The following is a 23,084-nucleotide window of genomic DNA, read 5'->3' as shown; positions in this document are numbered from 1 at the left end:
CTTAACTCGTAAAAGTGTGAAAAAGTGTGCTCGTAAAACACCCAATTCAATCAAAGAATTCCACAATTTTTCGTGTTCAACACAATCAAATTCTTTGGTATAGTCGCACATGTATACATCTTTCTAAAATTCATGGGCTTTTTCCATGATCCAACGGATGTTTGCGATGTGATCACGAGTGCCTCTTCCTTTGCGAAAGCCAGCTTGAACATCAGGCAGCTCTGTTTCTACGATTCTATACATCTGTGCTTGAATGATTTTCAATAGAATCTTGCTTGCGTGTGATATCAAGGATATCGTACCGTAGTTCGAGCAATTTCGGGCGTCGCCCTTCTTCGTGATTGAAATAAACACTGATCTCTTCCAGTCTTTCTGCCACATATTGCTTTTCCAGATCTCCCGGAAAACATCTTTTAGGAAAGCATAAATAAAATACACGCATGCATAAAATAGAAGGCAGGCGTACCACGATTGCTGTAAACATACGACGCTAAGAAGAAACGTGGACGAATTTTACTCTGTTCTGGAAAATGCTTATCAAAAGTAAAAATGCGCATGCGCCAGCTTTGCGACTTATTTTTATATATATGGTAAAATCAACATATACAAAAACGCCGTAGCCTAGTGGTCAGGCGCGCGGGTGCATAAGTACACGTGCCTTGAGTGACCGGGGTTCAATCCCGTGACTGCTGAATACGGTGCTGTTTCTTGTATTCTGTCTATCTTGTTAACTCCTCTGACTGTTTGGTCGTCCCGGAGTATAAACAGAAAATTTATTTATTTATTTATTATTATATCTAGAAAAGTCACCATGGGAAGCATCTCATACAAGTATCCAGATGTTAAAGTAGCTATACTCAGTTCTTCTAAAAATAATACTACTGCATTCATATTTTAAATTTATATTACAACCTTTCATATATTTCTTAAATTATTAAATTATTATACTATATATATTATTTATTTATTATTTTTCTAGTATACTAACGTAAAATAAACTTTCTGACTCGCAAACATTGCCTCTCATAACACTAACGTGAGAGCCTGGTGCATTATCAACTTTGATAAGTGTTATAAGTGCAAAACGATGTCTAGTAACAACAACATGCTCTTAGCGTGGAAAAGACACGAGTTCACGCCACAACGTGTCAAGAACTAGAAGGCCGCGTGGAATTGAGTTTAGTGGGCGGAAGCAGATCGCAGTAGTTAATATTCTGATTTCACAGTTTCCAAGCGTTCTTCATCATGTTGACAAAATATTCATCGTCGTCGATAGAGGCGCTCACTCCTGAATAGTAATTTAAAAAATCTTCCTTGGTAACCTGGAATATGATAAAGGATTTCATTTATAATATTATTATAGTATCTCAACCATACATTCAGTCATTATAATCAGTGCTGAATTTAAAGCGAGACTATGAATTTTAGTCTAGTTATAGTCTTACCCTATCCTTGTCTTTACCCTTCTTATACTGACCTTACGATGAAGGGATTGGCATAACGAACCCTACATTATTTAACCCAAATGTGTTTCCCTGTAATGCTATTCTGTCTGTTTTAATATTGTAAAATTTTTGAGAGAGAGAGAGAGAGAGAGAGAGAGAATCACCAAGAAAGCAAGAAAGAGAAGAATGATGATATCTAGCTCAGAACCCTGGGTTTGCCAAGCCCATGTGAGCCCACCAGATGTGAGCCCCAGGGGTATTATCATTCTTCTCTTTTTTGGTGATCTCTCTCTCTCTCTCTCTCTCTCTCTCTCTCTCTCTCTGTGTAATGCGGGAATTCTTTGGCTGGTGCAGCATAAGCCTCAGGCTTCCTTGCACCATATGGCTAAAAAAAAATAACATCAGATCAGATAACAAAATTACAATATAACCTTTCCCTCACTCTTTCTGACATTTTTAAAATCCTAGGAAAACTATTTGCATCTTAACAAACTCAAAATACATGTCCAAGTCTCTTAACATATTGCAAAATCATGCTAGCAGGCAACCAGCATAACAACAAATTGCAAGTCTCAGGAACGTTCTTCCCTGCAGTAAAGATGTACAATAGATTCTCACTATCGGCATTCCCTAAAGAACCCCAACACATTGCAAGAAAAACAAAAGGCTTACCTCTTTTTAATAGCATCTGCTTGATTCATAGGAAAATGTATAGATACTTTATTTGCTTAACTCTGTAAATCACCAGACTCCAGAGGATAATGCAAAAACATCAACATCTATATTCTTAGGTTGTTGATGGCGCATAAGCTATAATGCGTATATTCTTAGGGTAATGCCCGTTATTAACATTCTTCGTATGCAAGCGACATTCCAAATTTATCATCATTTATAATTTATTTATCACCATTTATAATTTATCATTTAAAATTATCAACGCTGAGTTCCTTTATGAACGAAATTATAATAAAAAAAAAATTAAAAAAAAGGCAAAGCAATTATCTTCCTTTATTGACACAACTAAAATGAGCGAACTTATATTTTAGTGAATATAAGCTTTAAAATTTCTAAATTCAAGATTATATAGGACCTGCTATATGCATAACTGTTTTTCAAACTAATAATTACTATTACCATATTATTATTCATTCTGGCCTTCTTTTTTTTTTTTTTTTTTTAACTTTTTGTGTAGTAACCACCTTGCAACTCAAGAATTAGCGTTTGAATAGCATAATCTCGTAGACTACATGCCGCGGCACGAAATAAGGGAAATAAAATGCTAATACAGAAGTACTTTTATATATATATATATATATATATATATATATATATATATATATAAAGGGGAAAAATTCATTTATATTAGCGAAGTATACACTAATAGGTAAACGTAAATTTTTGTCACGATATTTCATCATCATCATTACCTCATCATGTCTCGATCTTGACCGGTATGCATTTGCAGAAAGGAGTGCCAACTGAGGATCCACTAATGACACATATTTGTCATTACCATCTCAACATGCTGATCTGCCATTTAAAAACACCAACTAGCAAGAAGCAATAAAGAACACTCCTATTTCCAGTTTCATGCCAAAGCCAAACAAGAAATCCAAATCACGTATTCCGATGGAGCAGATTATGCGTGCTGTGCAGTATTCAGCCATTGACAATGGGAAGGAGCGTAACAGTTTTGCTCTTCAATTTGTTTCATCAGGGGCCAACCGTAGAGCCAAACTGAAACACAAAAAGCCACTTCAACACAAACCACGAAAAAACTTCACAAGTGGATGCATGAGCAATTCGTTGAAGTGCACCTGAATCTGCCATTACCTTAAAAATTCAACTTGCAACAACAGGACACATCCAACTGCTGGATAAAGAATTCCTTCGTCAACGGAAAACTTTACCGTAGCTTGTCCAATAAAGCAAAACTATCAAGTTTGAATTATTTCAACGAGACAGAATTTCGAAACTGAGGTAATTTATTTTCAATTACCTCGATTTCTCAATCTCATTGGGTACTCGTGGTGGACAACACCAAAGGAAAAGGAAACTGGAACTCCACGAAAGAGTGATCCGATTTTGACCAAAGTTGGTGATATTGTTAAGAGGGATTACAGGAATAAATTATTAAATTTTCAGGGAATTTAATTCAGTATTAAAAGAATTATTAACAAATTCTATAGTTGAAATTATCGCTTTTCTTACATAAAAAGTATGACCTTTTCGAAATTTTTTGATTAAAATATATTATATTCCTAAAATAACGCCGAGAAGAAAACAAAATTGCACTTACGACGGACATCGATCGACGACAGATAATCGGCCTCAGCTGTTTGTTTGTTTGTTATTTGGTTTTTTAGGAGCATTAGCAACTAAGGCCATACTTCTCCGGGATGGGATATGCGGTGGTCATTCCCTGACCTTTCCGCATCCTCCGTATTTGGTGGTCGGCCTCAGCCTACGAGGGGACGGAATGTTCCGCAATATTGCTGCTGAACGAGTTAGATGAAAGGTATCTACGTCAGTGATGGACACAATGGGAAAAGAAAGGCACACACATGTTCGAAGATTAGGCACAGGACCTTTCAAAAGCACCGAAAAAGGCACGACCGGCACATGTGTTCAGCAAACAGGTCGGCCACTTTTGCCCATATTAGTCATTGTTGTCCCCCTGGTAAGCCCTCGCATAGTCCACAACAGTTTGCTGGAAGAAGGCAAGATGTGGAACCGCAATGAACTGTTCGCCCCTCGCTCCACCGGTTGACTGGAGGTTTGAATGATGTTCAGCAGTGTTTAGTGAGGGCAGGGCTGTGCAAAGGTACTTGGGGGCCCAGATGCAAAAGGAGTTAAGAAACCTCGTTTATTTATGTTGAGACTTTGATATTTCCCTTGATTGGGGCCCTGGTGATGAGAGCCGTTTCAGCCTCTGTGTGAATGATGGCTGAATGAGATTCAGAAGCCATTCAGAAGCTGAATGAGATTCAGAGAGAGAGAAATAAAGACTGTATAGAGGGAGAGAAAACATATCACAATCTCCCGGCGAAATAGTTTGTGAAGCCATCGGCTATGACATGAAAACAACTCCAGTGTTTGTGACAGGAGAATATGTCATAAACCCAGTGATCATTCCGTTTTTGGAGTGAATAATGCGATGTTCCAAAAAGTATAATGTCCGCCCATACACCACTAGCATTACCACACTGGCTCTTCTAAATGTGAATGTCTTCCGATGGCATATGAGATCACAAGATCTAAGGATGGTATGTATATATAGGGTATCCAAAACCTCCTTTACAAACCTAAAAACGTTATTGTATGTATAGAATACACGATACAAACCTGAAACCACTTCCAGGTGATAAGGAATATCTTAAAGTTTTCATTCATTAACATACAGCATACGCAAAATATGATTATATGCAAATGTCAGATATTCTTCTTCCAGAAGTAGCTTATCGTTCCTTTACACAAACAGATTAAATTCACCTAAATACGAATTTTATTCTAATACAGATTGGAACTAAGGAAAATATGACCTGAAAAAATGCATTACATACGAAAAGGTAGAGACTGCATTTTACACTCACCTTTCCGTCTGGCGTTCCTTCAGTATCAAAACTATCAAGGAAATCTTGAAGTACTTCGTCCTCTGTCTTTTCTCCCTTCAGGTAATCTGGATGTTCGGAAGCATTATAAACGCCTCGCACATCATCAATTGTAACAACACCCTCACCGGTCGTGTCCAACTTGTCGAAAGCCTCTTGAATAACTTCCAAACGTGCCTCACTCATAGGAGGCTGAAAGGAAACATTATTTCATATAAATTCGATATTTCAGTATAATAAGTACATTATAATTTTGCGAATGCTTGAATTAATAATTATTACCCTACAGCTTAAGCAATCAGTGGTCAGCTGAGACACTCACATAATTACAAAACTAATAAAAGAAATTATATTCTTGACAATTGTTTTATTAAAGGCAAAGAGAGCTGTGGAAAAAGAAGGGCACACATATTCGAAGACTACGCACAGGACCTTCATTACTCAAAAAATAGACACTGCAAGCATATGTACAAAAACTCATATTTCAAACAAGATAGTAATCATTAACTGATGTCCCAGAATAAACACTTTTAAATGTATTTACAGTAGGACTACAATGGTATTGTGGCAAGCACTCACAATAACACCGAAAATATAAAAGTAAATATATTTTTGTATTTATTATTGCTTTTTCTTTAATTTTGTTATTTTTTTATGAAAACCTCAAACACGAGAACGTATAGTACTTAGTACCGTGCATGGGTTGAAGGTTGACAAGATGAAAGAAGATATTTGTTGACATTAGACTTGAACTTCTGTTGATAGTAATTTTCAGGAAATATATACGAAGGAAGGTTGTTCCAGAAAACAGAAACTGAATGACTAAATGCGGAAGAAGAAACATTGGCTCGGTGAGTTCGAAGTTGGACAATAAAAGGATGTTGACTGGTTGTGGCACGTGTTCGGAGTACTCTGGAAGAAAGAGCGGGAATTATAGAAGCCAATTCAGAAGAACAGTGCCCATGGAAGTATCTACGGAAAAGGAATGCAGCAGAAACAGAACGTCTATGAGACAGAGATTGTGGAGACTCTGTTAGAGATGAGTCATTAATTAACCTAACTGCCCTCTTCTGAACGGAATCTAGAAGCCTGAGAGAGCCCCACATGTGGAAACAGTATTCCATTGTAGGGCGAATTTGAGATTTGTACAGAGTGAACAGCTGTTTGGAAAAAAAGTGACGTCGAGAGCGAAAGAGAAAAACCAAGTTTTTTTAAATAAAGAGGAAGCAATATTTGTAACGTGCTTATGCCAAAAGAGATTAGACGTCAGAGTATTCCCCAATAGAAATATATGATCTTGCCTAGAAATCAGAGTGTCATTGAAGATGGCACAGCAGCAGAAGAATCCTTTTTCAAGATATAAGACAGGACTGAGTTTTTGAAGGATTGAAATCAACTAAGTTATCTTTGCCCTGCTGGAGAATTAGCTGGAGATCATCATTTAAGGAATTGGTAGTGGATATTCGAGAAGTTGAAGCTGTTTGTGCAGAGCAAGGTTTCACAAATTGAAGGGGTAATGCAATGTGTTATCACCAGCAAACCTATGGATGGGATTTCCGGTAAATGGAAGAAGGTCATTAATATACAAGTGGAAAATAAGTGGCAGAAAGAAAGGTACCTTGGGGAAAACCAGCATTAGTGGAGAAGTTAGAAGAAAGAGCCATCTCCGATCACTTGCAGTGAGCGGCCAGAGAGAAAACTGGATACCCAATAACAATAAACAGTTGGCAAACCATAATATGGAAGTTTATTTAGAAGATCTTTATGCCAAACACGATCTCTTGAATTCCACCAAACATTTTCATTGAATTTGTCAATAGATGGGTAACATAAGCCAGAATATCACCAGTGGATCAACTATGACGGAATCCATACTGGCGATTGTTGATCAGATGAAAGGTTTCTAGATATTTTAAGAGTTGGCGGTTTATTGATTTCTCTATTACTTTAGAAACAGTATAAATAAGTAAAATGGGACAATAAGCGGCTGGGAGAGATTTGTCACCCTTTTTAGGAACTGGCTGGATATGAGCAAATTTGCAAGCAGAAGGGAATAAGAACCTTTGAAAAGAAAGGACCGTGGCCGTTCGGAATGAAAGTTAGAAAAGAACCTTTGGAATAAGAAAGTGAAAAAAGGCATTAGCATTAGTAGAGGTATATGATGCAAAAAAGCAAGATTATTCATAATCAGCCCAAAAATATCCCTTCCCATTTCACCCATCTATTCACTCCAAATGTTTGCCCTTCATTTATTTAAGCTGTCAACTTCCACAATGACAGATGGAAGTTTGTTACAGCAATCACCCACCCGCTGGCTAAAGACTAATTTCCGCACATCTATTCTACCAACTGTGGGAAAATTGAGGATAGACAACTGTCTATCCTCAATTTTCCCATAGTTGGTACGTTAATCTGGGTAAGAGGAAGAATCCCATCATCATTGAGCTTGTTCATACCATTCAAGGCTTTATAGACCTCAATCAGATTACATCGCAGGTGCCTAGTCTCCAGACGCTGCAATCTGCATTACTTAAGCCTTTCTTCGTAAGAGACCTTTGCTTCCCTCACTAATCTCGTTGCCCTTCCCACGCAAGTAGCAGCTCTACATCCTTCCTAAAATTGGGCCTCCAGGCCTGTATACAGTACTCAAGGTGTGGCCTTACCATTGCCTTAAACAAGGGGATAATCATCTCCTTATCCCTGCTAGAAAAATTTCTGTATATCATTGACAAGACGCCATGAGCTATTCGTGCAAATTGTCTGCACTGCTCAGAAAACTTCATATCTAACTGCACAATTACCCCCAGGTCTTTTTAATTCTCCAATACCCAGAGTGTAGTACCGCACAGTTGGTACGTTACTCTGTAGTTATTCCTACCCACATGCAGTACTGTACTTTACATTTGTAAATTTTAAACTTCAGTTGCCACCTCTCGATCCATCTAATCAATTTCTCTAGATTCTTTTGAAGTAGCGTACTGTCATTAGTAACTCTGCCAACCTCATATCGTCTGCAAACTAGGATATTAGATATATCATTCTCAACAGATATATATCTTCATCAATATCACTAATAATTACAGAAAACAATACCCATAGCAGCAATTTGCCCTTAATGCCATACTGCTCCAATTTGTACAGTAGTCTTCCATGTGCAACAATGTCGAAAGGTTTCCTAAAATCCAAGTACAGTATATGATATCAAAATTATTACTTTTTTTTTTTTTTTTTTTGTATCCAGTTCCTTTGTGACTATCATAGTATCCAATCAAATTGGTCAAATAAGACTTACCCTTAACAAATTTGTGCTCTGTCTGAGCTATAACTGAAGTCTTGTCTAGATGATCCTGCAGTGCTTCTTTAACCAGCGCCTCCATTAATTTCCCCGGAACATAAGTTAAACTAACAGGTATGTAATTACTTGTGTCACCCTTTGACCCCCTCCTTTGTGAATTGGGGATACATTAAAAAATCATTTAGCTCCCTACCAGAGTTCGATAAACTTCTGGCATTCCCCTCCCTGAATATCTCCTCATGTGTGAATGTAAATGCAAAATACTCATTCAGTCTGTCAGCTACCTGAGCAGGATCATCAACAGTCGAGCCATTGATATTAAGTGAACCAATCTGATTCATCTCCTCCCTTCTAGAGTTTGCATAAGTAAAGAAGTCTGCTATTTTCCTTTGCATCTTTTGCTAAGGAGTTCTCATAATCTGCCTTCGCTTGTCTGACCTCTTTGTGACTTGATTACAGACCAGCTTATATCTACCATAGGCTTCTGTGTCACCTGATAGTTTATATGCATCCCATGCATTTTTCTTCTCTGCCACATGTCTCATTAGTTCATCTGACATCCATTTAGGCTTAAACCTTGAACAATATTTCTTAGATGGTATGAAATGTCTAGTAGCTTCCAAGATTAATTCTTTGAATGATTCCCATTTAGAATTTACTGTTGGTAACATCATCAGTTGGTCTCACTGTACAGAATTTAAAAATTGTCCGAGACCACTGTAGCCACGTTTACGAAAACAAAAAAAACCTTCCCTTTACCCCTGATGGTAGTTACATCTTTGAGTAAATCCAACATCAGCACACTGTGATCACTGCTGCCATCTAGTGGTTCCTTTATCTTCAGATTCTTAATGCATGGAGAATCGCTGCAGATAGATAATCAGATCCAGAATACTACTCCTTCTGGTTGCTTTTCGAACATGCTGCTTAGAAAACAATCATTCAATAAATCCAAAAAAGCCGTGTTAGTATGTGAGTGACCACCAGAAGCGGACTGGGTCAAAAACTCCGGATAAGTCTTATGGCAGGTCCGCCTCTGTGACTGACCAACCCACAAATTGCAATCAATATCTGGGAAGTTAAAATCCCCCATTATAATACAATCTGATTTATTCGCCCACTCTATTTCCCTGTGAAGTTGTTCATTGTACTTACCAGAGTCATTCGGCTTATAACTCTCAATTTTGCTTTTCTAGTGCTTGTCACACCAAATTGACTTAACACTGCACTGTCCACCCATGTCAACTGGATGCCCTGCCTCAGATTTTGTGTTCTTAACTAACAGCATAACCATTCCTCCCTTTCTATCCTTTCTCTACACATTGTACTCCCCAAATTCCAATTCTGCATTTCTTATATCTGTGTGACACCATGTCTCTGATGTCCCAACAATATCTGCCTTTGACTAGCACCTCAGATTGACCAGCACCTCAGATTCATCAAATTTATTTACTAAACTCCTAGCATTGGTGTACATGCAAGTATACATGCACCTGTTCTTACTCTTAGTTATCCTAACACAGCCCATGTACCGGGTGGTTATTTTATAACCACTCAATAAATGGGCTGAATAGGGAATAAGTATCCCTATTCAGGAGACTCTAGTGTCAAAACGGTTAGAGTTAACGATGTGAAAATCGGTAGGTATGTCATTTAGGGCATGGGGAAGCGATTTGTAGAAGAAAAAAAATTAGTTCAAATTGCCCCCACTATGGAGAAAACGACGCTGTACATATGTAAATATTGTCATTTACTTCAAGACACGCTGCTTACGCAAATGACATCCCTTTAAATAAAAGCAGAAAGACAACGGCACTGTCAATAACCATTATGGCTCTTACAAAAAAGGAACGTGCTCTTTTAGTAAAACTGTTCTACCAGAATAACAGTAATTCTAATGCAGCACTACGTGAATATTGGAAACTTAAAGGACCTTTGCCGTCAGTGGGGCATCGAAAACTAATCAAGAAATTTGAAGCGACCGGAGTAAAAGTAAAGTGCAGCCATTATCAACCCACTGCAGGATGGAAGCCTCCTCAACAATTCATGCCGAGGGAAATGGACCATAATCTGCCACGCTGGTCCAGTGCGGGTTGGCAGATCCACCGTATTCAGCAGACATGGGCTTGAACCCCGGTCTACTCAAAGAGCGTGTGCTACTGCACTCCCGCTCCTGCCCACTCGGCTAATTCCTGGCAGGAGACGACCACGTATCGGAATGGGGGTAGTGGATGAAGTGGCGGTTGCAATGGTCAGAACACTACCAGTCAGTAGTGCTAGAAGTGTGTTAAGAAACTTGAACCTTCCTTGGTCTACTGTACGTAAAGCGCTTGGAATAATTTTACGTTGGTTCCCGTACAAGATTCACGTAGTGCAAGAACTAAAGTCTTGTGATCAGTAACAACGAATAGACTTTGCTCTACGATTTCTGGCTCGTATGGAACGTAACGATACATGAGCTCAAATGATCTTGTGGTCTGATGAGGCACATTTCACTCTTCGTGGGACTATAAATGCAAAAAACTGCCGAATATCGGCAACTTCTCGTCGATCTGCTGTGCATGAAAGACCACTACAAAGTCCATACGTTGTATGGTGTGGATTCACAGCAGTTTATAATCGGACCATTTTTCTTTGAAGAGTCTACACCTCATTGCCCCGTAAGGTGTGTGGTAACTAGTGCACGGTACTGCGCTCTTCTAAGAGATCACATTATTCCCACTCTGCAAGAAAGGCAGTGCTTGGAGACCGTAGTGTTCATGCAAGATGGTGCCCCTCCCCACGTTGGTTAACAAGTGAAGGAACTGCTCCCTTCAACATTTTTTCAGATTCACATTTTTTTAGACTGTGATGCGTGGGAGCCCCTTCATTATACTCCCGAGCCCCAGCACTTCCGCTACTTTGTGCGCGTTGCTTTGCTGCTCTAGTCTGGGGCATGAGTTCCGTTTAAATACAATTTAACTAACAATGAAAATTAATAAGATTAATAATTTAATTGATAATTGACAATACTACACTAATCTAACCGATTCCTAATACAGTACTACGTATTACGTTATTTAGTTTTACGTTATACCTTACGCTATCAAGTTCGAGATATACGTTACACTATTCTGTTTTGGTCTAATATACTACAATATTAATACAATTAATACAATAACAATATTAATAATAGGTTTGAATCACATAGGGAATCTCAGTACAGCTTCCATACACCTAAAGTTCCGCATCTTGAGCACCTAAAAATTTTCACAAATATGAAAGAAATCCATCTTAAAAGAATACTTTTTTACCTTGGATTTTAAATTCAAAAGGCTTAAGTAATAAAAATGCATTCTTGATTACAAGATTTTTCTTCTGAATTAGCACCTGCAATTCCAACTCTCTCTTCCAAACCACTTCGAACACGTGCCTCAATCAGTCAATATTCATTCACCGTAACTTTCCTCTTCTTTATTTATCCCTTCTACTTCTGTTCTCAGCAACAATCCTCATTCACACGTATTTCCCGAAAATTTCAATCTACAAAAATTTAAATCTAATGTGAATTGTATCCGCTATCTGCTCAGCCTTGAACACACGCACTGTACTACAGGTTCAATACATTTCGCGTTTTTCGGTTTTCATAAAAAAAAAAAAAAAAAAACTTGTTTTCCCCCCTCATTTGAAGTGGGACGTTAACTAGTTATGATACTGTGCTGTATTCCCTCCTTTTATTATTATTATTTTGTTTGTTTGTTTATATGCTGCTTGAGGATAAACAATTAGCTGAATAGTTATAATTCTGTTTTATGTGTGTGATTTGTTGACAAATGGTTTGTCTACGTATCAAAAACTTTGCCCTTTTATTAAAACTAAAGATTGTATTGTATCATTTTAAAGGCAAACTTTCGTTTGACATTATAATAATACAGTAACTTGCTTTATACCCTACGAAATAAAACCATTGAAAATATACACACATATGTATGAAATATAAACGAATAAAGCTCTCGAAGACTATACATTCATTATCAACAGTAAACTTTTCTCTTTTTTTTTCCTTTTTTTTTTACATGGCGTTTCTTTTTAATATCGCAGACTTCAGATTCAATCCACATGAGTAATGCAGATGCTCATACGTCATCCATCTGCAAACACAACAGAATCATAACAGACACGAATTGCTAAAATGTTTCGTTTATGCGGCATTATGAAAAGGGGCCCTTTTGGCATCTTGCCAGCATTCATATTTCATGCCACTTAATTTTTTTTAAAATACGCAGAGTGGAAGAACAAAATGAAGGGCATTAGCATGATAATCTATATAATAATTTGCTTATGTCTGGAATCCTCTTTGAACTTGAATAACCCAAAGACTAAACAAGCTTTGATCCGATTCCTTTTGCAATAGGTTTTATTTAGCAGTATAATTGAGAGGTAAAAAAAAATAAAAAAATAAAAATTCCAAGAAATTTTCCAACAGAATTTCAAAACTCATTATTTTTTAACACTTCTGTTACAGTTTTGGTGCCATAGGTACTAGAATAACTCATGCTAAACAAGCTTTTGACCTGATTCCTTCTGCAATAGATCCTAATTTAGCAATAAAATTGCAAAAAAAAAAAAAAAAAAAGCAACTTGCAGTAAAATTTTCCAACCGACTTCTAAACATTTCCGTTATTTTTTAACACTTCCGTTACAGTTCTAGCGTAATATTCGCCACAACATTAAAATAATTATAATTTTGTCTGTGCAATAATTGTAATTTTTTAAAAACACGATATAATCATACATGTAAAAAATTATCAAATTGCATTTTTTGTCATTTTTCAAATATATTTTATTACCCGAGTCCGTCCCACTGACACCTTACCGCAGCGAAGGAAGCCGAGAAAGAAGTTTTTGTAATTACAGCACTCATATTAATATTTATTTCTTCTCTGAAGCAGTTTTAATAATGAACATCAACTAATAGAAGAAAAGTAGAGCTGCAAAGAAACCAGATAAACTGGAATACCGGTATTTTCAGGGCTGAGGTTATTCGTTTCTGGAACTGCACAATAATGATTGCCTATCCAGAGGGATAACAGAATTAGAACACACTTTCCCATCTCCTCTCCAAGTAACTCTGACATGTCGCTCCTACGGTGGTCAAATCAATGTGCGTTTTTACACAAAGATACCACTATACTCATTTCTTGCCATTTTACAGAGTTATGTATCAGCACAGAGTACCACGACGGAGTTCAGTTAATGTTCAGGAGCCACCCTAAATTACACACACATGCACAATGTGTTTTGTTTGCATTAGCGAAAGAAAGAAGTAAAAGAAAAAAAAAAAAAAAATAGGCGCCTCAAGATCACTCACTTGGCTTTCTGCTCTGTACTAATGCCATAGAAGAATAGGAGGAGTGTGACCTTGAGGCGCCCGTGTTTGTTTTCCGTCCCTGCTATAGTGTTCACATGCTGGTTCACATGTTGTGCGGATGAAATAGTCAGAATGACTCCTTGGGGAACTCCACTCCTGAGATCTTGATGAGCCCTTTAAGAATTTTTCCATTCTCCGACGGATCTAAATGCAGATCTCAAAACACATCATTAGTGCTAAAACCACAATACTGTTACATGAGAGAATATTATGACACTCTTACCACATGCGAAATTTGCTTCTAAACTGCCACGTGTTATATTTGTGAGGTGCCAATGCTACCTGCAAACAAGTGGTTATTAAATAAATAAATTTAGACAAAACAGCAAAACGAAAAAATTACAAACTCATAACAAGCAAGATTCAAGAAGCAAAACGGCAGAGAATTTTGCGAACATATGGCGCAACTACTGCTCGGAATAATTCAAGGAAACTATACACCCACGCACCAGCCAAGAGCAAATACTGGACACACATTACGATAACAAAACTAATACAAAAGAAAGTTTTGGGGAATCACAGTGAAACTTCATCACGAAAACATCTGCCAATATGATTCTCCCAAGTGTTCGCATTGGCCAGCTTATTATCAGCGAACTGACTATGGATGTTTTGATCAGAATAATAACAACAGATTAAACTAAAACAAGTACTTAAATATGGTTAGCACCCTCCCAGGAAACAAACCAAACAAACCAAATTATGAAATGTATCGACCATTCGACGAGCCTAAACATAATGCAAATATGCAAAAAAAACTATTACTAACTCTCTAAAAAGCAAGACAGAAATTAAAATTATGGGCAACCACTGGGGCGGATTAGTAGTTACAAAGGGGCATAGGAAATCGTTTGAAGGAAAACACCTTTTTTTAAGTACAGGTATCTCTCACCGATCACGGAGGTTAGGGAGAGACCATAGTACATAAGGAACAGTTAGGGACGCGTATGCGGAATCGGTGGTTTCTACAACTCTTATGCCGACCGGGCTAGCCAGGTGGGTAAAATGCCTGCTTGGCAACCCAAAAGTCGCGGGTTCGAATCCCGCCTCGGGCTTGGATCAAAGTAAAATGCAAAAACTTTGGGAGGTGCATTATGGCCACAGAAGCCGACGCGCCAACAACTAACAAAAATAAAAAAAAACTCTTATCCACAACTCTTGCGTTGAATACAGTATCCTGTAAATGCCAAATAGTGTGAATCACATGTGGTTTATGTAGTATAGCGTAGGATTATGTTATTCATCTGGCCTCTTAACCTAGGGCCCATAGAACAGCACACACACACACCCCTAGTTACCGTACCAAGAGCGGGGAGCTGGGCCATGCAGTAGGGATTAGATGGTCTGGCGGGACAAACCCTAGCGTTGCCTGAGCTTATCTGGGAGGGCCCTTAAAAATAGAATTTTTAATTAGATTAAAGAGGCCTCTCACTCTAAGATCCATGTATAAAGTATAAAATATATTGCTCACCTCCGGTGGAACGGAATAAGAAAAAATAAAATTCCAGGAACAAGGTAGTCTTTATTACTCTTTAATAAAACAAAACAAGGTACAAATCGAGTTAGACTAAATTAAATAAAAATAAAGCAAAACAGTAGCTTTCGAGTCTAGGGAACTCTTCATCAGCTGCGTACATCAACGTTATTATGAAACAAAGAATGCCTGGGCATGGTCATATAAAGCAAACAAAGCGTGATAAGGGGTGCAAACAACAGTAGGGATTATTAAAAACAGTCTAGATACTTGCAGCTGCTGTTTGTTTGTTTGTTGTTTGGTTTTTAGGAGCATTAGCAACCAAGGCCATATTGCTCCGGGAATATTCGGTGGTCATTCCCTGACCTTTCCGCATACTCCGTATTTGGTGGTTACCGGCTCGAACCCCGGTCTAATAAGAAGCGTATGCAACGTACTGCTGCTCCTGGCTACGGAGGCGCCTCTTGCAGCTGCGTATGCAGGGCGTGCACATGGGGTGCGGGCCAACGTTTATCACAATGTAGGATAACCGCCTCCATGATAGGATGTAATAAATAAATAAATTTTCTGTTTATACTCCGGGACGACCAAACGGTCAGAGGAGTTCACAGGACAGACAGAATACAAGAAACAGTCCGGTATTCAGCAGTCACGGACTTGAACCCCGGTCACTCAAGGCACGCACATGTACTTATGCACCCGCGAGCTTGACCACTCGGCTAGCCGCATCTATACGTATACCTTTATTGCGGTTAAAATTACCATGGCAACCGGATATGTGGAGTGATTCGGGCCATAATCGCTGATGGTAACTTTGCGAGTGGTCGATGAATTTTTAATTGGAAGCGAGCGTGGGGTCACAGTTTGAGTTTTGTGGGGAAGGGAACGATGAGAGGGGTGGATGATAGGAAGGCTTCCACCGGGAGTAGAAAAATGAGAGGCAGAGGAGCAACCCTTCAGAGGCAACACATCCTCCACGGAGGGGGTGGCGACTAAAAAAAAGCAGAGAGTACTTTTAACCTGATGGTAGGGCCCACCAGGTGAAAGTGTGGGTACAGATGGTTGGTCAAAGCCTTTACTCCAGGTCTCTGAAAGAATTAAAGTCATAAAGCCAGGGCGCCCTATGTTAGGGAGACCAGCACACCCTCGAACCGGCAAAGCTATAAACAGAAAATATCCAAGAAATCTTTTATTTGCTTTTTTGTCTGCTATTTATTTTGTATTTAATCTACATATTATTTTATGCAATAAAATAAAAATGCATAAAACTGTAAAGGTATAGTCACTATTTTTTAAATTAGCTATAGAAAGTTAGAGCGTCGATGTTTTAAAATAGCTGAGGTTTTTTGGTCATTTTGAAAACATGAGGTTCGGAGGACTGTCTTGCCCTTTCGTGTGTTTTTAAGGCCAGCAGGACTTAAACTGCCTAGTTAATGCAATGGTTTTATAGCTCACAGTAGCCAGATCTCGAATTTAACCTGGATGGCCAACTAATACCAGTACGTAGGCAACGGCAGGGCATTCGTTTTTTGGACGGAGCTACCAACAATTTCTCTTTTGTGATTTATTTTTAAATAGACACAGGGTGCTGACACACAACCGATCTGAATGAAATCCATTTTGAGGCTAACAAGAAAAAAGCCTGTCTAGTTCACTTCATCACGTTACACGACCATCTAGTTTTGCACAATGTTCATACCAAGGCACGACCACTAGGTCGTGCCTTGGTACGAGGGCGAACTCATCAACCGTTAACGCAGACTTGACTACAGTCTACTCAAACGCATATGCTACTATACTCTCCCGCTTGACCATTCGGCTACGTCGGCTAATGAAAATAAGGGATTAAGTTCCAGCTAATTTGGAAAACAAAAACATGCAAATTTTTGAACAACAGAAACAGGAAAAATTTGTAATATAAATTACAAGTGTAAAAATGAGACCATATACAAGGCCTGACACGTTGGGAGATGATAAGAGCGATTTGTTGATGGAAGAGCTAAACAGAGGAGGTAGACATAGTGAAGCTTGATGCAGTGAGCTGTGTGACTGAAAGCTGCTTATCTTTATTTTAAATTTCTTTACAGAGTTCTTTGTAAAGTGAAAATGCAGTCTCGGTAATATAATACAAAATGGCGGTTGGCTATGACATGCAATTGAGCCACGCATTGCTACTGTAACACTAATAAAATCAATGTAAATTCATTTTTTTAATATTTTTGTATTTATTTTGATTATTATTTTATTACCGATATGTATTCATCTTGCGTTTATAACTGATATTATAAATGATTAAATCTTCCCATACCAACTAAGAAAAATTACTGGACGCCTTTTGGCATCACTCATTACGTGTGTTTATACCATTACTGGCTAGCCTCCCACCGATGATTTCCCCCCGGTACCAAAAAGGCAGTGTGGGGAAGACACTAATAAGTAACATTATACTGTACTGCTCTTTACAGAGAAGTGTTACTTATTAGTAGAACAACATGAGGCACCTCGTCGTGGTAACCTTACGATGTGAAACGACCACAACGAGGCATTGAAAAAAACAATACCTAAGACTGAAAGTGTGTGACTGAAAGCTCGTGCTTTCAGTCACACAAAAACACTAGTAAATCTAAGCCTTTTTCATTGAAAAAGGCTTAGATTTACTAGTGTTTTTGGGGCTCCAGAAAAAGAAAGTTATAATTCAGCATTCCAGAAAAAAAGAGAAACCTGATTTCTGGATAGGTGGACACAAAATATTTTAAAAAACTAATTTTTAGCCTTTAATTTTAAAGTAGTGTGAAATATAGGTAAAACGATAACGCAACTCACTCTGAGAGCCTTTAGGAACTCTTCAAAATTTATAGTGCAGCTTCCATCTTGGTCTAAATATTGAAACAGCTGATCGATTTCATCGTCGTCAAGTTCAACTCCACATTCTGGAAGACAGTCTTTGAACTCCTCCTTGCCTATCTTCCTATCTCTGTTGTCATCCATGCTTCTGAAAATCCTGTAATTTGGAAAAACAGAAAACTAATAAGCATTACATCTTAGTGGCCGTGCACTAAGATGCAATTAAACAAATTGAAACGTAATTAAAATGAATTTAATTAAATTACCTTTATATTAAAATCGATATCTCAGAAAAGAAAGAAAAATTATTTTATAAACCGGAACACAGCAATGAAGTTAACAACTTTACTATTGCAGAACCCATTTAAAGGCCCAGCCATGAATTTATTCATTCATGGTTGGACCTTTAAATGATTCTATAATAGTGAAGCACTATCTGTTTTCGAAGAGGTAGTTCTTGTAAGTTTCCAGTTCTTTCCATTTTAAATTATTTCTATCCATTTACAGAAAGCAGTGCTCATTCTTTGGTGGGTGTGGGCGTGCGCCTACTTGGGTTGGGGAGGTTGTGTGTTTGCGATGCTGGAGGTGAGTGTTGCTTTGTTTTTCCTTCCTACTTATTCTACTAAATTTAATTTTATTTATATTTCGATTAGATTAGCACACAGGAGAAGAATCGCACCTTACGAATTTACCCTTAAAAACGCCAGTATTTGCTGTTTGTAACGTGGTTTAGTGTTTCATGTTTTTCATAATTCTTAGTAATATTACCATCAGTCCTGTAGTAAAGTATATCAATTTTTTCTACCAACCCAGATCTTGCAACCAGACGGAACCCGAAACCCTCTCTCCAATGCCAAAGTTAGACTCTATCATTAGTGCAGAGGTTTCCATTATTTTTTATTTTATTTTATTTATTTATAATTTTATTTATTATTATTAATTTTTTTTACTGTAGACATTCTCGTATTAGACATTTTACTTTAGACAACTGAAGAACAGAAAAATTATGTGAAAATGTCACAGGGGCACCTGTTATGTCGTGGATCCTAAGACTCAAGGGATCTGAACCAAAGATTTAGGATCGTAGAGATCCAAACCAAAGAGACCAAGAGGTAATTTTACATTCCGATATGAAGTTCTCTGAACAGTACGGAAATGCTGTTAGGACAGCCGATGGAAATGTCTACCAGGAATTTACAGCAGGTGATTATCGTATTGTACAGGGCAATGGTTAGGTCACATCTTCGGTACTGCATACGGTCGGCAAGCCTCATTTTAACAAGGATGTGGAACTGTTGGAATCAGTATAACGTAGGCAAGATTTTTTTTGTCAGCAGGTACATTCACAAAAAAAAAAAAAAAAAAAAGGCGCCAATTGCCTAATGCTAAAAAGCACCACAATACTAGATTTCGGCGTCAGGGGGGTAATAATGTACCTGCTGACCCTACCCTGGTTACACCACTGGTTGGAATGGGTACGGAGAAACGCAACAAGATTAGTTAAAAGGATATTCCTACCATTTTTTTCTGCAAATTGCAGCGCATAAAAACCAAGCACCTTAAAGGAGACATGACTGCAGTTTGTTTGTTGTAAGATTTTAAGCGCATCAGCGACTTAGGCCATATTGAGTGGTCTATAAATTGCGTGTGTTCTGTGGTCCATTGCCTGTCTGCTGGACAAAAAACCCGAGTTTCCGGGGGGGGGGGGGGTAACCATGCTACCCTCACTCGAAACCAACTCATCCAAATTGTGAAAAAGGCCAATAAAATTCCTCGCGTCATCAACGGAATTCGAACTCGGGTCTTTTCTATCCGGTGTGGGAAGGATGGTGAGTATATCCGCTGTGCTAGTGCGAGGGTATCTGATTAATCCATTTAAGGTTGAAATGGATTAAACAAACTGAATGCTGATTGCATCCTTACTCTTCTCGGACAACACACATAAGGGGGCAGAAATATAAATTGAAAAAAAAAGAAAAAAAAAAAGAAGGATGGTTGAACAGATGTGCGAAAATTTTCTTTCGACCAGAGAATGGCTGCTTGCTGAAACAAACTTCCATCTGGTGTTGCGGAAGTGGATAACTTCAATAAATTTATACAATCATACAAATTATTAGAGGGGATGGAAAGATGAAATGGGGTAGTTTTTTTTTTTTTTTTTCGGCTGAGGCTATAAGCTTGCTTTCTTGCATCATTGCCACTATTTTTGCCAATACCAAGCGCGATGCCCATCTTTGGACCTTTTCAATGTCTCAATGTCTTTTTTTAGGTAAGGCTGCATACTCGGACGCAGTATTCCAAGTGCAGTCTTACAATTGCCTTATAGGATTATGACTTTCCTATCTCTACAAAAACACGTTCGATAAATCATCGATAAGACACCATGAGCCTTCCTTGCTGCCTGTCTAGACTACTCGCAGAAGTTGATGACGGACCGTATCGTAACTCCAAAAAAAATCTTTCTTTCTATACTGCTTTTAGTTCAACCCTGCTAAGTGTGTAAATTGTTTTGTGGTTGCTGTTTCCCCACAGTTTAAATATATACTTTTCTACTCATGTTTTACGTTTTAGCTCATCATTGTACATTTTTTTATTAATTACCATACATTCTACAAAAATATAATTTTTAGTATGATCATGCTTGCGAAGCAAATTCAGGTTTAGAGATAATATAATACATATGACTTTCGTACCGAGACAAATTTAAACATAGGAGCCTATCCTAGAATTAAAGCATTTGAAGAAACTTTGAATCTTTTCATTCTTTTTTTTAATATAAAAGTCTACAACAGCCCATGATGCTACATAATACCATTAAAAAGCATTATTAATGAAAAGATTTTTTCGACCGTGCTGAAAGCTGCTGGCTAGTCTAATATATAAACGCATTATACAAAAATGAAATTCTTCCCTTATCCTAAAATATCCACTATTATCGTTTCAGAAATATTGGAAAGTATCATCTCTACAGATACTACTCCTTGTCGTAGACCTTAATTCTGACACTGTCACATGCAGAAGTTTGACATATAGCTAACAGATTCTGTGACACAGAATCTGTGTGTGTGGTAACCGAAATTAAATATTCTGCTGACTTTGACCTAGAAGCACTGTCCAGAAAAAGAAATGGAATCTGTATTGGCAGATCATTATGCTACCGGTGTCTGCCACGCCACCAGTTCTTCGTGAATTATCGATAATGTAATACCTGGTATTGTACCATCGATTGTTCAATAGCACGCACACATGTGGAAACCATAGAAACACAACAATATCAAACACAAGAAATGACATGTTTGTAAATGCTACCATAACAACCGTTTCTTTTTTCTTTTTCATTTGACCCTCCTTGAAAATTCCACATTATTGCAAACAGTTCTTGGATGATTTTTCATTAGTAAATGTGCCACTGCAGATTTGGCCTTGCTTGCTATCATACTAAATTCCTTGCAGCAGCAGCAGAACTTCCAGTAAAAGCGGCTACCGTATATTTCGGCGTATAAGTCGACCTTTTGCAGCGCTAAACCTTACCTGCAAGTTGATTATAAAATCCTAAGTTTGAATTAAAGGCATCTGCTTAAGATCAGAAGGACATGAAGTAATACCGATATATTTACAATTTATTACGTATTACATACACAAATATTACATTTATTACATACATTGTCGCTCACGTTTGAAAACAAGAGTCTACTCATCTTCTTCACTGAATGAAAGCAGTTCATGGAATTCAAGGAGTTATGCTTGCGGGTTTTCTTTTCGAGTTCTCGAAAAGTAAACTTTGGGGATTATAACGCCCTTCCATATTGGGGGTATTGTTTACAATGAAACCAGTTTGCAGTAAAGTACTAAAAGTCTAGGGGCCTCCGTAGCCGAGTGGTCAGGGGCGGGAATGCAGTAGCACACGCCCTTTGAGTAGACCGGGGTTCAAGTCCCTGACTGCTAAATACGGTCGATCTGCCATAATCTGCCACGCTGGACCAACGTGGCAGATTATGGTCCATTTCCCTCAACATGAATTGAGGAGGCTTCCATTCTGCAGTGGGTTGATAATGGCTGCAGTTTACCTTTTTTTTACTAAACGTCTGGTTCGTATCTGTAGGTAATTTCCAACTGGAAATAAACAGATATTCTAACATATGTTAAAGTGCATTGTTCCTCTTGCTAAGTTGTTAGCAAGTTTTTGAAGCATCGTTGTCCGCATATAAATTTTTATAAGGTTTAGTTTCGAAAAAAGGTCTTTCTTCAAATGCTACGTACAGTGAAAGGAAATGTAAGAATAATTCTAAGAGAAGTATTACGTATTTAATTAGTAAACATTTGTGAACTATGCATGGGAAAATCGCATTTCCTTTATGAAACATGTCACTTAGAGTTCTAGAAGCTGTACCTGCAACGAAACATTTCTCTTTAACATTCTCTTACTATTTTGTGCGCATATTTCGGCCGAATTTTCGTCTGGAGTTGCACATAAAAACTTTTTTTATAAACTGGAGCGGGGGGCCCGAAGCAACCGCTTGCTTGCCTTTGCCTAAGGCAGTGGTTTTCAACGGGGTGCCGCGGCATCCTGGGTTGCCGTAACAACATTCCAGGGGTGCCACGTAATTTGGGTTTAAGTTACTTATTTTTTAAAAAAATTATATATACATATATATTTCATTAAAAACGGTATCTTTTTAATTTTGTGGTGATCTGTAATTTACGTTTATTTAGTGCCTCTATATAAAGAATAAAATTATATATATATATCACAATAATATAATTATAACTAATATAAGTTATTACAATAATATAACTATCATATAACATACATATTTTTTATTATATATATATATATATATATATATATATCCATTATTTTAAATTAAATAAAACATAAGCCAGTAGTATGGCAAAAACTGTAGAGCGAAAATTAACATAAAAATAACCCAAATAAACAATCGAACGAAAAGAAAGAATAGATATAAACAGTAGCCCAGAAACCCTAATATAATTTCGATCTTTA

The 23,084-nt window shown here is 37.7% G+C and overlaps 1 protein-coding gene across 3 annotated transcripts in view; it reads right to left on the bottom strand.

Moving 5' to 3' along the window:
• Positions 1 to 981: 981 nt before the first annotated feature.
• Positions 982 to 23,084, bottom strand: part of LOC150078382 (calcyphosin-like protein) — a 43,491-nt gene continuing 21,388 nt past the window's right edge. For all 3 annotated transcript variants that reach the window (XM_090384675.1, XM_090384676.1, XM_090384674.1), the window contains exons 3-5: positions 18,059 to 18,236; positions 5,039 to 5,248; positions 982 to 1,322 (exon numbers count right to left, since the gene is read on the bottom strand). In XM_090384675.1, coding sequence (XP_090240801.1) covers positions 1,221 to 1,322; positions 5,039 to 5,248; positions 18,059 to 18,236 — 490 coding nt within the window. In that variant the 3' untranslated portion in view covers positions 982 to 1,220. The remainder of the gene's footprint in view (positions 1,323 to 5,038; positions 5,249 to 18,058; positions 18,237 to 23,084) is intronic.

This window comes from Mastigoproctus giganteus, chromosome 11 (assembly GCF_048544385.1).
Source record: "Mastigoproctus giganteus isolate SK-2022 chromosome 11, ASM4854438v1, whole genome shotgun sequence".
In the NCBI taxonomy this organism is placed as follows: Eukaryota; Metazoa; Arthropoda; class Arachnida; order Uropygi; family Thelyphonidae; genus Mastigoproctus; species Mastigoproctus giganteus.
The sequence above is the reverse complement of the archived record's forward strand: the minus strand, read 5'-3'. Positions and strand labels throughout refer to the sequence as shown.